The sequence below is a fragment of the Ochlerotatus camptorhynchus genome, unplaced genomic scaffold, assembly GCF_037179485.1.
Source record: "Ochlerotatus camptorhynchus isolate MF236.1 unplaced genomic scaffold, CSIRO-AGI_Acam_v1.1 ptg000258l, whole genome shotgun sequence".
NCBI classification, from domain to species: domain Eukaryota; kingdom Metazoa; phylum Arthropoda; class Insecta; order Diptera; family Culicidae; genus Ochlerotatus; species Ochlerotatus camptorhynchus.
The window spans coordinates 371,591-386,858 of NW_027040748.1; the positions used below are offsets into that span (position 1 = coordinate 371,591).

The 15,268-nt window shown below is 39.1% G+C and overlaps 2 protein-coding genes across 3 annotated transcripts in view; one reads left to right on the forward strand and one right to left on the reverse strand.

Annotated features, from left to right (window-relative positions):
* Positions 1-6,898, reverse strand: part of LOC135705146 (uncharacterized) — a 29,066-nt gene extending 22,168 nt beyond the window's left edge. The window contains exon 1 of the mRNA XM_065226734.1: positions 6,690-6,898. The gene's annotated coding sequence lies outside the window, so the exon portion shown is untranslated. The remainder of the gene's footprint in view (positions 1-6,689) is intronic.
* A 2,216-nt stretch (positions 6,899-9,114) lies between these two features.
* Hem (Nck associated protein 1 Hem) lies at positions 9,115-13,840 on the forward strand. 2 transcript variants are annotated; one of them, XM_065226707.1, is made up of 3 exons: positions 9,115-9,244; positions 10,051-11,423; positions 11,491-13,840. In XM_065226707.1, exons 2-3 carry the CDS (start codon positions 10,074-10,076, stop codon positions 13,507-13,509), a joined length of 3,369 nt encoding a protein of 1,122 aa, XP_065082779.1. In that variant the 5' UTR covers positions 9,115-9,244; positions 10,051-10,073; the 3' UTR covers positions 13,510-13,840. The 2 variants fall into 2 exon arrangements, with proteins under 2 accessions (XP_065082779.1, XP_065082780.1); XM_065226708.1 differs by lacking the exon at positions 9,115-9,244 and adding an exon at positions 9,792-9,885.
* The last annotated feature ends 1,428 nt before the right edge of the window (positions 13,841-15,268 follow it).

Genomic DNA, 15,268 nt, shown 5'->3' on the forward strand with positions numbered 1-15,268 from the left:
CGTTGATTGTGACTGCAAGTGCATTTGGCGGGTTTTGTGTGTCGGACGCTTGCTTTTTGGCCTCTCCTTGTGTCTAACATGTGCAGAGTATATTATGGTTTTGAGATTCCTGGTTGCGTGAAATATATTAAATATCTGCTATGCAAACAGATTTCGCGCTAATTCTTTCGCATAGTTTGATAAAGGAGGTTCTTATCTAGCGTCCAAAACGTCAAATACAACAGGGAAAGGTTTTGCAGCTGAGTTATTAACGAAAGAGAAAGTCGATGAAGAGAATCGATCAAAGCAGATAGGACCATTTGAAATGTTCATCGAGAATTTGTGAGAATATCTTTTTGAGATTTTAGTAGTCACGTTTTGTTTTTGTTTTTTTTTATGTAATTATCGTAAATAATAGTTATTCAATAATAGATAGTTCATCCATATATTCGTACGTTGATGCGAAGCGCTGTGGATTATAAGATGCTTGATGACCCTGGAGGGATCGATTTTGCTTACTGAGCAGAAAATCATGGATTTAACCCCAAGCTCTTCCACAGCACAATAAATTGCCACCATGATTTGTATATTTGATTATGAACCTCGGAATTTATTTGCATATCAAGCGAAAACGTAGTCCTGTTTTGTCGCGAAGTGTTATGGTTATGAGATGCTCGATGACCGTGGAGGGATCGTTTTTGCTTACTGAGCAGAAAATCATGGGTTTAATCCCAAGCTCTCCGTCATGACCCTTAAAATTCATGATCACTAAACAAAATGAATATGTTCTTTCGATAGCCGGCTATCGAGAGATTAAATAAACAACAAATAAATAATACATACTTTTGGTGAATCCTAACCGAATACCCTACCCAACCCTCCAACTCCGTAAGTCGGTGGCCTCTCGTTAAGTAAGTACTACCATAGAGGTAACTCTAAGACTAGTAGGTCCCGAAGAAACGAGCTCTACTTTTTGGCTCAGCTCTGGTACTCTCTTCGGTCCCAAGCTAATCGATTCACCCCTCGAAACATAGGAAATTTCACTAACCCCTCATTTTATCTGTCAAACTTTCATAGCGAATCAAAACAAACATAGTGTAGTGCTGGAATTTATACTAGAATGGGGTACGTTAGTCGATTTGCTTGGGACCAATAGGCTAGTCAAGTAGTGAGTCAATATCAAATCGTATGTCGTATTGATTGTTGGTACTACATCAACATTTCCTTCCCTATCCCTAGTTATGGTAAAGATGGGCGTGACCGGGAATAGCGACAGTCATGCTTCTGTTACTCTTGTTTAGATTGGAACCAATGTTTACTCCCCAGCATTATTCTTGAAAGTAGTCTAACTGAAAATTGCAGAAGAGACGTGAGTGTCGCTAGTATCCAATCTACGAAGTATATCATAATAACGCTAACGCTATACACACACACACTTTACCTTCTTTTCTTGCATCTTGTAAATAAGAATTATCATTAAAATATCTCATAGCTTCAAAAATCCGAAAAATAGCATTTTAGCTGTAATGAGCATTTGCAAGCTTGCCGTTCATTCATCCATGTGTGCTAGATAGAGAAAGACGATTAAATGTCACAAAGGTCTATTACGGATGGCTGCCCTTGGTCCTGCCATGGCGGAGGTAGAATTACTATTATTTATTGATAGTGTAGAGGACCCAAAACAACACACAGCTGGTAGGGTATTACCACACGTAGCCGACGTTTGCACAAACACATGGTTTCATTTTTCCTCCTATGCTGAACTTCAACGATGCCTACCAAGGAAACAGCGCCATCTCTGGAAACATTCAATATTGTATCAACTTAATTAAAATTGCACGACATAATATCCCAGAAAATCGATCTCACGCCATTCAGTAATCTGGAAGCAGTCAGAAATTAACTTCAGATCCTTAATTTATCTTTTATTTTATCGAAATTATGGAAAGCAATAAGGTTTTCGGCAATAAATCCAATATTTCTTCATCATGTCAGCAATGAATATATTTGATCGTATCATTACCGTTTCAAACCCACTATAAAACTAACGTTCTCGGATGGCACTTTCAATAATATTCACAGGACATATAGTTAGATCGACTAGCCCTCATTTGAGTTGTCAGTCGGCTCACACCAGAGAATAAGAAGAAGAAGAAGGAGAATAATAATAAAGAGATGAGATCAGAGACGTTGATAGAGACACGCAAAGAAAATTTCTGCCAAACAGCAGCATGGTTTTTAAGGGATCTTCGAGTGGCTTCAAATAACTTTCATACAGTTTCATTTGAACGTTCGACCGGAACTGAATAAAGCGTTTCGTTACCTTTAGGCTGAGAATCCATGCGCCGTACGAAGTTTGAACAAATAAGTATGCCACTTAAAACGTGCTCAACTTTTTGGCTCAGCTCTGGTACTCTCTTCGGTCCCAAGCAAATCGGTGCACCCCTCGAAACATAGGAAAATCCACGAACCCCTCATTCTATCTGTCAAACTATCATACACGCTATTCTGAATCTATCCAGGGATTGGGTAGATGGCACCCATTCTTGTATCCAATAAGGAGTTGTCAAAATCTGGGTTAATTAGTTTTGTTCTGATGAGTAGAATCTACCCAGATTCTGGGTAAATAGTTCTCATCGAAATTTTCCCAAAGTGATTGTTGCGCTGCCAGTGAAAGTTTTAATGCTCAAAATATAAAAATCCGATGCTAAAAATGTACAGATATGGAACTGTTTGCTTGGCGAATGCTGCCAGCAGCTAAAGTTAGTAAGTATATTGTAAGTTTCTGGACTTTCAACATTCTCCTAGTTCTTGGTTATAGAGATATTCGAGGAGATATTCTGTGACGATGCCAAATGTTTGTTGTAGTTCCTAATTTATAGATCTCATTTAATATAAAATCTTAATAAATGGTTAGCATTTGTAACGGTATCGTTTTTTGGGTATTTCAATGACATATTCCGTAGTTTATATTTTTCTGACAATACGACCACAACAATCAATAACAGGCTAGACGAGCTAGTCGGGTGAGGTTATGTTTGATAGAGCTACTGCAGCGGTCATATCATCTAATTTCTATTAAAATGGGTAAAGTTTATCCTTTTATCAAACGTCAACATCTGAGTAACCGTTACCCAGTTTCTGTCACAGGTACGTTCACCCAGATTTGGGTAAATGCATGTTTACCCATTTTTGGGCAGGTTCAGTTTTGACCGATCTGGGTGGATTCTACCCAAATTTGGGTAGTTTTGAAATAGCGTGTAGCGAATCAAAACAAACATTGTGTAGTACTAGAATTTCGACTAGAATGGGGTACATTAATCGATTTGCTTAGGACCAATAGGCTAGTCAAGTAGTGAGCCAATTTAAAATCGTTAGTTTCGTATTGACTGTTGGTATAACTTTTGTCATATTTTACTGTTTTGCTTGCAGCGCAATCATTTTTATTAACATAAAACTTAATGAAACGTTCCGATTCGAAATAGTTTTTAATTACTAATAAATGTTGTATTTAATTGAATCAACAACAAATAAATGTATAACAGACATCAAATATTTCGTGGAAATAATTAAACTTTTTTTTTCATCATTGAGAACAATACTCCTTTCTGGTGAATTGAGCGAACAGTAATGTTTATTTTATCACTAAAAATTTATAAGTGGGAATTCTTACGTTATTTTGCCTCAGTGTATTTTCTTTCCACACGACATTTACTAACATTTGGGAAAACCTGCAGTTAGTCATAGCTATGAGTTCCTGCAGGTTTTCTCAAATATGAGTAAATTTCATATTGAAAGAAAATTCTGAGTCAATTGAATTCAGTCGCGGAGTCGTTCTGATTGGTCGTTTTGGTCTCGATCGTTGATGGCAAGGTAACATATAGGTGTTCTAATGTGTCAAATTCATGATTCAGCCATGTTGGATTTTTGTATGGGACAACGACCGAGTTTGTTTACAATTTGCTGCACTTTTCCCCCCGCGACCTATATAGTGACAAAGCTTTATCATCATGTATATCAAGTAAAAAAATCATATTTCGGACTAAAAATTTAGCGCGTAATATAAATGCAGCCAAGTTATAAACGAAAGAGAATCCACAGACAAACAGACATAACACTCGCAAGTTGTTCATCGATCAAGCATTTAACGGAAAATTTAAAAGTATTGTAGCGCTCATAGTCAATTCTCTTGCGTTTGACGTTTACACGCTACCGAAATCTGTTCAGCGTATGGCCCACCACAGTGTTCTCAACAGATGGCGGTAATGTTTTAGCGACGATGTTTTACAGTGAGAAATATTCAATGTGTTATGTCCGTTTGTCTGTGAAGAATCTGTCAATGTTACTTACACTCAAAAAATTTGTCACATAAATTTCACTGGAAAAAACACGTAACCTTCAGATATTAAAAATTGTCTGTAAAGTACATGACGTTAATAAAATTTATTACTAATTATATTAAAAGCAATGTAATATGCTTTGAAACTTAGATGAATATAGTTTCAAATGAATTTCACGTAAGATAATTTCACTTACACTGATAAAATTTCAAAGATTATTTTTATGTGTCCCACACATGAATTTTTGCAATTTGATCAACAAATGATATCTATGTGTCGACCACATACTTAATATGTGTACACATAAAAGCCATGTGTAACCACACATACTATTCATTTGACTCATAAATTTCATGTGTGCTTCTGGGTGGATTGTGTTTATATGTGGTCACATGAAAATCATATGGAATTTCACATGGAAATTCGTCAATACAAATGTGTGGAATTCTATTAGTGTAGATTCTACATAAATTTATAGTGTGAAAATTTCAGAGTGGTGATGGCACAAACAAAACCTAAGATGGCGATTAACACTGAGTTCATTTGTGACGTCACGCTGCAGTACCTAATTAGGTTCTGCAGCGTGACGTCACAAATGAACTCAGTGTTGTAGGCTGAACCTTTTTGACAGTTCAGTGGTACTGTTTACAAGCACTTAGTCGTTTTTTCGAAAAAAATAAAATCTAAAATTTCCGAATTTTAACTTGAAAATTGTCGAGGAACAGCGCGGTGAAAGGATGTTGCTCGTGGACAATGCAGAAGTGTGGTTTACATCTCACTGCAGTCTGAAAAATTATCGAGAAAATCTACCCAAGAAAAAAACGACTAAGTCCACGTAAACAGTGCCACTGAACTGTCATCAGATTGAGGTTAACCCCGACGGTGCAAAACCTAATAGAGATTTTCACGTCTGGTTGTATTGGTGCGATATGTGAGAGCGTGTTAGTGAATATCAGAGGAAAATACATAATAAATCGATGTCAAACTCATTTTGACAGATCTACTTTCATACATTTTTTAGGTTAGCCAGAGGAAAATAATAAACAACTTTACACGGCGTTGCCCCCGCTAGTGTGCGTGCGTCAAACGTCACTAATCTCTATAGCCGAAGCCAACTTTTCGTCTATCTGTTCTTCCTCATGTGAGGTTCTGTGAAATTTTCACGGTAAATTATTCTTAACAATTTCGCACTCACAGGGAAAAGTTTACCTTTGTTTACATTTTTTGTGCAATGTAACATTGACGGTGTCGTGAAATGAAATGAATATTTCGTATGAAAATCCAACGGGAAAAGTCAAAGATGCACATCAGTCTGATTGGTATGAAGTTTCCTACACAATTCTAAGGTTGTTTGGAAGTTTTGATGAAAATTCAAGCTGAACAATGCATTAGGTCCTAAGTAACATTGATAAATTCTCGTCTCTCTTTGCATCCTCACGGCCATGTCACGAGAAAAATAATTATAATAAAGCAACAAAATAACAATGATTTTTACTGTTGAATTTCGAGTACAAAATCATTTTTTTATTGTTAAGATGCTTAACCCCCCTTTTTTACTGTAAATTTCTCAAATAGGAGAAATGGATGTAATGTTGGCCTAGATGCCCCTAAGAGAAAGTCGATGAAGAGAATCGATCAAAGCAGATAGGCCCTTTTCCCAGCTATGTATAGAAATCGACAGTGAGCATGCATAAGGGCCTATACGCGATGATCTATTCTCTTCGTCGATTTTCTCTTTTGTTAATAACTCGCTAGATTTAACGTTTCTCGGTGCGTTTGGTGTTGCTTTTGATAGCTAATACAACCTGTTACTACTCTGCATTGATCAAATTCTAGAAAATTGTTTCGCTTAGCTGTAGCAATGCAAAGAGAAAATCGATGAAGAGAATCGATCATCGCGTATTCGCCCTTATGCATGCTCACTGTCGAAATAAACGTTAAATCAAGCTGAACATTGCATTAGGTCCTAAGTTACATTGACAGATTCTCTTCGTCGACTTTCTCTTTGTATCCCCACGGCCATCTTAAGACATTCTCAGGTATTTTCAGCACACATATCGATAAAAGAAGCTTTCATCTAGCATCTAATACGACAAACACAACAAGAAACGGTTATGTACTCATGTTATTAACGAAACAGAAAGTCGACGAAGAGAATCGATCAATGTTACTTAGGACCTAATGCAATGTTCAGCTTGAAATCTATAGCGAGTTATTAACAGACGAGAAAATCGACGAAGAGAATCGATCATCGCGTTTACGCCCTTATGCATACTCACCGTCGAATTATTTCGTAGCCAGCGAGTCAACATTATCCAGTGGCAACATCTGCGTAGAGCTTTTACGGCAGTTTTTTTGTGCGTAGCTTACCTGAAATTTATTCTACGTTCTTTTAGAGTCTATTTCTCCGATTTTCAACAGCAGAACAATGAGTACACTAACTCGTTTTTCACCAAAATTAAATGATTGGAAAGCGCAAAAGAGCCTAGGTAATGACATCACACGATTATTAATCTCGATCACAACACAAATACAACATTTTAATTCGATTATAAAGCATAAAATATTCTGATTCAGCATTGACGTTGACGGCAACTCTGTAGCTCTTTACTCATACGAAAAATCCCGTACGCATATACGTCAGACTGTGCTTGAAACATGGCGGTCTTATCTCTTCACTCCACCTATTAGATACTGCCAATTTTTGCTAGAAGAGACGATTTTTTAACGGTGCCGTCAACGCCAATTGGCGTTAGCGATTTTCTCTGAACCGAGAGACTATCTTTACTCCAACGGTGTTTTTCATTTACGTGTGTGAAAAAAAGCAAAAAATCTTCCTTCACTTTCTCGCATAAAACCGCAAACAAATGGCGTTGACGGCACCGTCGAAAAATTTGCTCTTTCAGCAAATATAGACAGTTTCTTATAGGTATTTTCGGTGGAGTGAAAGGATAGTACAAAGTCCGCCATGTTTCACGCACAGTCTGACGTTTGCTTATGGATTTTCTCATAGGAGTAAAGAGCTACAGAGTCGCCGTCAACGCCAAAGTCATCACACTCGTCAAATGGAACATCTACAAGGCTGCCAGATTAACGGATACAAACTGAACCGCATAATCGAACCGGTAATCGGAGCCAACATATAGGGCCTGTTCAAATACTACGTAAAGCTAAAATCAATGGACCACTTTGTCATGCAGTTTTGGCATGACCTCCTACCAGCAATTTCACAAAACTGGACCAACAAATTGGTATTTTTTCTTTGAAACGCACTCTTAATAAAAATCTCAAATTTTATTTTTTTATTTTAGAGTTTGAGTGGTAGTAAACCTGGTAGTAAACGGCGTATTAATTGCTCGAATGAAGTGATTGATTAAATTTGCCAACGTAAAACGCCAAAATCAACAATATTTTGAGATGTTTTCTTCTAGAACATTTAACTTATTTCGAAACTCGTATTTAGTGTGAAAATGCGTTGCAAAGCGCTGCGATTCAACCAATGCGAATGCGCTGAAAAAGTACCCAAAATATTTTATTCCTTGATTTGTTTTCCGTCTATCATGTTTTCCGTGCTGACCACCAATGCTATCGAAACTAGGGAGGCAACTCCCACACCTGGACCAATGCGCAGCAAAATGCGTTAAGTGTGTCAAGCCGTCCCGGATTTGTTTTTTTCTATGCTGGCGGGTATTTAAAAAGTTCTTAAATCAGGTTAATGTTGCGCTGATTAATCTATACACAGAGTTAGATTACCAAAGTCCGTAAAATTGTCCTGATTTTTTAATCATCAGATTTTTCAGTAGTTTTCACTTTAACTGAAAATTCCGTAAATCTTACTATCTCTGAACTGTCAAAAATTATCGTTTAAAGCCTAAATTTTGAGATCATAGCAAGATGTATTCAAATTTTAAAATCAACAAAACATCTGTTTGCAACAAACGTCAAAATTACCTGACGGAATAATTGGTGCCGGATTGAACATTTCTCATTGTAAAACATCGTTGCGAAAACACTACCGCCATTTGTCGTATACACTGCGATACAATTTGAGCGTGTTATGTGGTGTTATGTCTGCTTGTCTGTGTTATTACCTTATTCAGGAGTTTGTCGCAAAAGCTACTAAACATCAAAAGTTTTATTGAGAATAGCTGATTTACAGCTTCAAAACTGTAAAAAAAAATTGCCGAATCGGAAACCGTGATTAAGTTTGTCCGCTTTTAGAATCTTACACGGCGAATGAGAACGACCCAAATTTGAGTTTAGTTCACTCATAATCGCTAAAAGTGCAGGAACTCAGCGATGAGTAAATTTGTCTCATGGTTTCCTGTGGAAAACCTAAAAAATCTGCCGGAAAATGAGGAAATTGACGAAAATTTTATTCAGTCTCGGGGTAGTACCAATATACTGAGTGAATCCAATCTTTACTTTTCTCAAATTCGAGAATTTTTCCCTGGAAAAACCTGGGAAAACATGAGACAAATTTTACTCATCACTGAGTTCCTGCACTTTTGGCGATTATGAGTGAACTAAACTCAAATTTGAGTTATTCTAATTCGCCGTGTATTCATACGAATAAGTAAAATTGATTCTCTGAGTTAGTTTCGTTTTTATATCTATTTGAGTGAGTTTGAACGGCCTTGTTTGTTTACGGGTTTGAGTTCGAACTGCATATTTGTCGGATCGATTACCGCAGAGGTGGCGCTGGTTTCTACTCGAATTATGAGCTACTGCATCGGCTTATGTCTGAACTACAAACACACGCACACGTCCATACCGTTTTGACAGCTCATATCGGAGTACTTTGGCTTTCTCCCTTCTCGTAAAAACGTCATTATGGAATCCTTAAAATTCTGTGAAAAGTTTTGATTTTCTTCTAGAAATTAGTGAAATTATCCGTCAAAAGTGTTAAAATTTTGTGCACGAAGGTAACTACTATTCGTATGCAGTGAAGTTTTCAAAATATGTGAAGAATTAGAAGCGTGGAAAGCAATTTTCGTTTGCGCCAGACAATTATATATTGTATTATACACGGCTCGCCCATTTTTTGATTGCATTTTTCCGCTGCATACCGCACAAATGAACGAGTAGAGTAGGTGCAGCGAAAGATAGCGGGGGATCTCGGATTATGCTCGGCTGGATGTGCTGGTTGTGTCAATAATTAGAACGGATATCCAGAATATAGCCTGTTGGTGATGTCCGATGGAACAGTTTCCCGTTAGTCTAAAATGTTCGTGTGCCACACTTGATTGATCAAAAATGTTGCGTGGAGTGAAATGAAGCTCATGTTGTCCAATCCGAAAAGTTAACGAGAGGCTCTTATTTTCATTCTATGCCTCCTCTTCCATATATGTACCTACTTACTTTTCTCTATTTGGAATAGTGCGATCAAAGCAGAAAAGATGTAAACAACATCGTTGCGTGTGTATTTATGCATTTTTTTTTGTTTCTGTGTATTATTTTTCTTAGTCAGTTTATGACTGGGGGATTGTTCGTCGTAGGTGAATCATGAAAATCAGTTCGTCATCGTTCCGTGATTTCAGCTGGTTGGATGCTGTCCATGGCATTAGTAAATGCTCTATTTACTTGTGTGCATTTAGTTCAGATTAGTAATTGGATGGATGTTATCTATGCCAACGACGTGCAGATTGATATGCTATTTTATAGTTAGATTGAGCAGTTCCATGTCGTCGATTAACAGTTAATTACTAATCCTCTGTGTTATATTTTACAGAACGCTGAAAACACGACTCAAGGATGTCTCGTCAACTGAATCCAAATCAGCAGAAAATTTCTGAAAAACTCATCATCCTCAACGATCGTGGGGCCGGCATCCTTACACGAATCTACAATATAAAGAAAGCATGTGGCGATACCAAGTCCAAGCCTGGTTTCCTCTCCGAGAAGTCACTTGAGTCATCGATTAAGTTCATTGTCAAGCGGTTTCCGAATATCGACGTCAAAGGCCTAGCTGCTATCACTAACATTAAGTCGGAGATCATCAAATCCCTTTCGCTGTACTATTACACGTTTGTCGATTTGCTGGATTTTAAGGACAATGTTTGCGAGATTCTGACGACCATGGATGCTCTGCAGATCCATCTAGATATTACACTAAACTTTGAACTGTCTAAACATTATCTGGATCTGGTGACGACCTACGTTTCCCTTATGATCCTTCTTTCGCGAGTTGAAGATCGCAAGGCCGTACTCGGTCTCTTCAACGCTGCCTACGAAATGCAACACCAACAAAGCGACCAGAGCTTCCCCCGACTCGGTCAAATGATTATCGATTACGACGCTCCGGTGAAGAAACTGGCCGACGAGTTCATTCCCCACCAAAGGTTGCTTTCAAGTGCGATTACATCACTGACCAAGATCTACCCGATGAGAAACTTAAGTGCGGAAAAGTGGCGCGAACTGCAATTGCTTAGCTTGGTTGGCACTCCAGCAACGCTTCTGAAAGCTGCCAAAACCGATACCATGTCGTGTGAGTATGTATCGCTCGAAACACTCGACCGTTGGGTCATATTCGGTTTGATGTTGAATCACCAGGCCCTGGGGCATCAAGATTTGATCACATCCATGTGGATATCTGCACTGGATTCTAGCTGGGTGATGGCACTATTCCGAGATGAGGTCATCTACATTCACCAGTACATTCAGAACACATTCGAAGGCATGAAAGGCTATGGCAAGCGTATTTCAGAAGTGAAAGAGTGCTACAACCAAGCTGTTCAGAAAGCGGGTCTGCTTCACCGTGAGAGACGAAAGTTTTTAAGAACCGCACTGAAAGAACTGGCCCTTATTATGACCGACCAGCCAGGATTGCTAGGACCGAAAGCGTTACTCATCTTCATTGGTCTATGCTACGCACGAGATGAAATTTTGTGGCTGCTTCGCCACAACGATAATCCTCCGGTGGTGAAAAGCAAAGGCAAGTCAACGGAAGATTTGGTAGATCGACAACTGCCTGAATTGCTATTTCATATGGAAGAACTTCGGGCACTTGTTCGAAAATACAGCCAGGTCATGCAGCGTTACTACGTACAGTATTTGTCGGGGTACGATGCCATTGATTTGAACTTTAAGATGCAACAGCTACAGGTAAAATAGTTATATTAAAGAAATCGACTTTCAATATAACAGTGTTATTCTATCCTTCTTGGTCCAGGTTTGCCCAGAAGACGAAAGCATCATTCTGTCCTCGCTGTACAACACAGCCGCATCGCTGAATGTGAAACAAGTCGAAGACAACGAAACGTTCGATTTCCGTGCATTCCGGCTCGACTGGTTCCGATTGCAGACGTTCATGAGTGCCAAGTCGGCCATTCGCATAGTTGACTACCCGGATCTGGCACGTCTACTCGACTCGATGGTATTCCACACCAAAATGGTGGACAATCTTGACGAAATCCTGGTGGAAACTTCCGATCTGTCAATTTTCTGTTTCTACAACAAAATGTTCGAAGATCAGTTCCACATGTGTTTGGAATTCCCTGCACAGAATCGCTACATCATTGCATTCCCATTGATCTGCAGTCACTTCCAGAACTGCACCCACGAAATGTGCCCAGAAGAACGTCATCACATCAGGGAACGCTCCTTGTCGGTAGTGAACATGTTCTTGGATGAGATGGCTAAAGAGGCAAAGAATATCATTACAACCATCTGCGACGAGCAGTGCATGATGGCAGATGCCTTGCTTCCAAAGCATTGTGCCAAAATACTTTCCGCAGCAGCTAGTCGGAAAAAGAAGGATAAGAACAAAAAACACATGGATGATATCAAAAGACCTGGTGATGAAAGCTACAGGAAAACGCGAGAGGAACTGACGACGATGGATAAACTTCACATGGCACTAACGGAACTTTGCTACGCTATCAACTACTGCCCAACGGTCAACGTGTGGGAATACGCATTTGCTCCACGAGAATACCTCTGTCAACATCTTGAAACACGATTCTCCAGGGCTCTGGTTGGAATGGTCATGTACAATCCGGACACTATGGAGATTGCCAAACCATCCGAACTGCTAGCCTCCGTGAGGGCCTACATGAATGTTCTACAAACGGTCGAGAATTATGTCCACATTGACATCACAAGGGTATTCAATAACTGTTTGCTGCAGCAAACGCAGGCGCAGGATAGCCACGGAGAGAAAACTATTGCAGCCCATTACAATACCTGGTATTCGGACGTTCTGCTGAGAAAAGTCAGTGGAGGAAATATCGTATTCTCGTTAAACCAGAAAGCATTCGTCAGCATAACGCCAGAGGGTTGCATCCCGTTCAACCCAGAAGAATTTTCCGATTTTAATGAACTGCGCGCCTTAGCTGAACTGATTGGTCCGTATGGAATAAAGCTTCTGAATGAATCATTAATGTGGCACATTGCCAACCAAGTGCAGGAACTCAAACGAATGGTAGCACTGAACAAAGAAGTTCTCATCATCCTGCGTAGCAACTTTGACAAGCCGGAGATTATGAAGGAGCAATTCAAACGTCTGCAACAGGTAGACAACGTGTTGCAACGTATGACCATCATCGGGGTCATCCTAAGCTTCCGCCAGCTTGCCCAAGAAGCGCTAGTTGATGTTCTAGATCAACGCATTCCTTTCCTGCTATCCTCTGTGAAAGATTTCCAAGAACATGTTCCAGGCGGCGATCCCCTCAAAACGGTATCCGAAATGGCCTCAGCCTCAGGACTCAAATGTAAGGTTGACCCTGCTCTATCGAATGCACTGAAAGCTCAGAAACCAGAAATAGACGAAGGCGAACATTTGATCGTTTGTCTGCTGATGGTCTTCGTTGCCGTTTCCATTCCAAAGCTAGCCAAAAACGAAAACTCCTTTTACCGTGCATCTCTTGAAGCACATACAAACAACACCCACTGTATGGCGGTCGCCATCAACAACATCTTTGGTGCAATGTTCACAATCTGCGGGCAGAACGATATTGAAGATAGGATGAAGGAATTTTTAGCTCTGGCCAGTTCATCATTGTTGAGGCTGGGCCAGGAGTCGGACAAAGAAGCGATTAAAAACCGTGAATCGATCTACCTGCTCCTGGACCAAATCGTTCAAGAATCACCATTCCTCACGATGGACTTACTCGAATCGTGCTTCCCGTACGCACTCATTAGAAATGCATACCACGCCGTCTACAAACAGGAGCAAATACTAATGCACTAGAAAGGAACCATCGCTCTACGCCGGAACTGCTTCTATCAATTTGCTTTTATTCGGTACAATTACAATAAGCTAAACGTTGCACTCTTGTGAAACATTCAAGAAAATGGGGATACATTTACTTTTACTATCCATCACCTCATGAATAGTCGAAAAAATATGGAAACTACTACAAAAAATGTATCTTTTTTCTGTAATGATAAGCTACAAACGGATAATAAATTATGAAAAAAAAATATAATTCATATTCATTGTAATACGACAAGTTAATCGTAATGTCATTTATAAACGGCAATATTTCATAAAAATATGAAAATAAAATATTTAGAAGCTATTCCAGTGAGATGTACTTTTATGCACAGAAAATGAGAGAAAACCGTTGATGACAATGGACTGTTATACCTACGTTTATTGGTAATATAGGAATCATTTTTATTGTTTTGAGTTAGATAAGCAGTCAATCGTGGGATCAATCCCAGGCCCTTTCATTATTAAGTTTTAGAGTAACATCGTCACATACTTATCGTGTGTTTTGTGAAGCTCGTCGTCGGTAGCGGGTTCCCCGGAAGCTACACCTAAGATGGCAGCCCTATCACGGCGGGGATAGGAGACCTTAGACTAACCACCTACTGCCTCTGAAACTTTTATAATTGTTCAAGAAACCAACAGAGAAGGATATCGAACTGATTTAACGGCAACGACTTTTAGCGCAAAACAACGGACACGAATTGGATCATGGAATGTATTGACGTTAGCCCAGCAGGGTAAACTGGCACAACTCACCAACGAGGCGCGACGCATGAAGCTAGAAATCCTGGGACTGAGTGAAGTTCGTTGGCCAAACTTTGGAGAACACAAACTGCCGTCGAGACAGGTACTACTATACCCAAGAAACATTGCTTGCTTTATAGAGGTTTTATAGCAAGCTACAAGTGTAAATTGTGGTCTACAGAACCTTCATAAAACCAAAATTGTTACTAGGGTACTCTGGTATTCGAGGTGAAAACGCTCCCCGCTATCGTGGAGTTGGTCTCCTACTTAGCGTCCAGGCAAGTGCTGAGTTCATCAAGTGGGAGCGGCGTTGGCGGACTTCGGTTCGCGAGAAAATGGTTTGTTTACTAAATATGGTTGAGGTTTGTTTACTAAATATTGTTGAGGTCTTTTCAATTGTTGATCTTGAGTTGTTGTACTTTTCGGAGAAAGATAATATCTTTAAATTATTTAAATGGCCTTAACTCCATTTTGTAAACAAACCTTGTAAGGCAATTTTCTCGCGAACCAAAGTCCGCAAAGACAAACCAACATAATGAACAGGTAGGGAAAATTCTCCTCTACCCGATTGTAGTTTAGGTTTGCGAATGAACACGCAGAGAAATGATTTTTAAATTCAAATGGATATATTTTTGGCTCAGGGCCTAATATATTTTTGGTATTGATTCAAATATATTATTCGGTTAATTCAAAGAAAAATATTTTTGAATCAACAAACCGGTTGTAGAGTCAGTAATCTGTTTGTTGATTCTAAAAACCATTTTGTTGATTCAAAAATATGTTTTGTTGATATAGTAATACAATATGTTTTAATCAATAACAAAATACATTTGGTCCTGAAACAAAAATCCATTTTTCTGCGTGAAGGTTTCGGTTCGCGAGAAAATGGCCTTACAAGGTTTGTTTACAAAATGGAGTTGAGGCCATTTCAATTGTTGATCTTATTTAGGAATTAAACAGGTAACCACATGATGCGACCACCGACAAACCG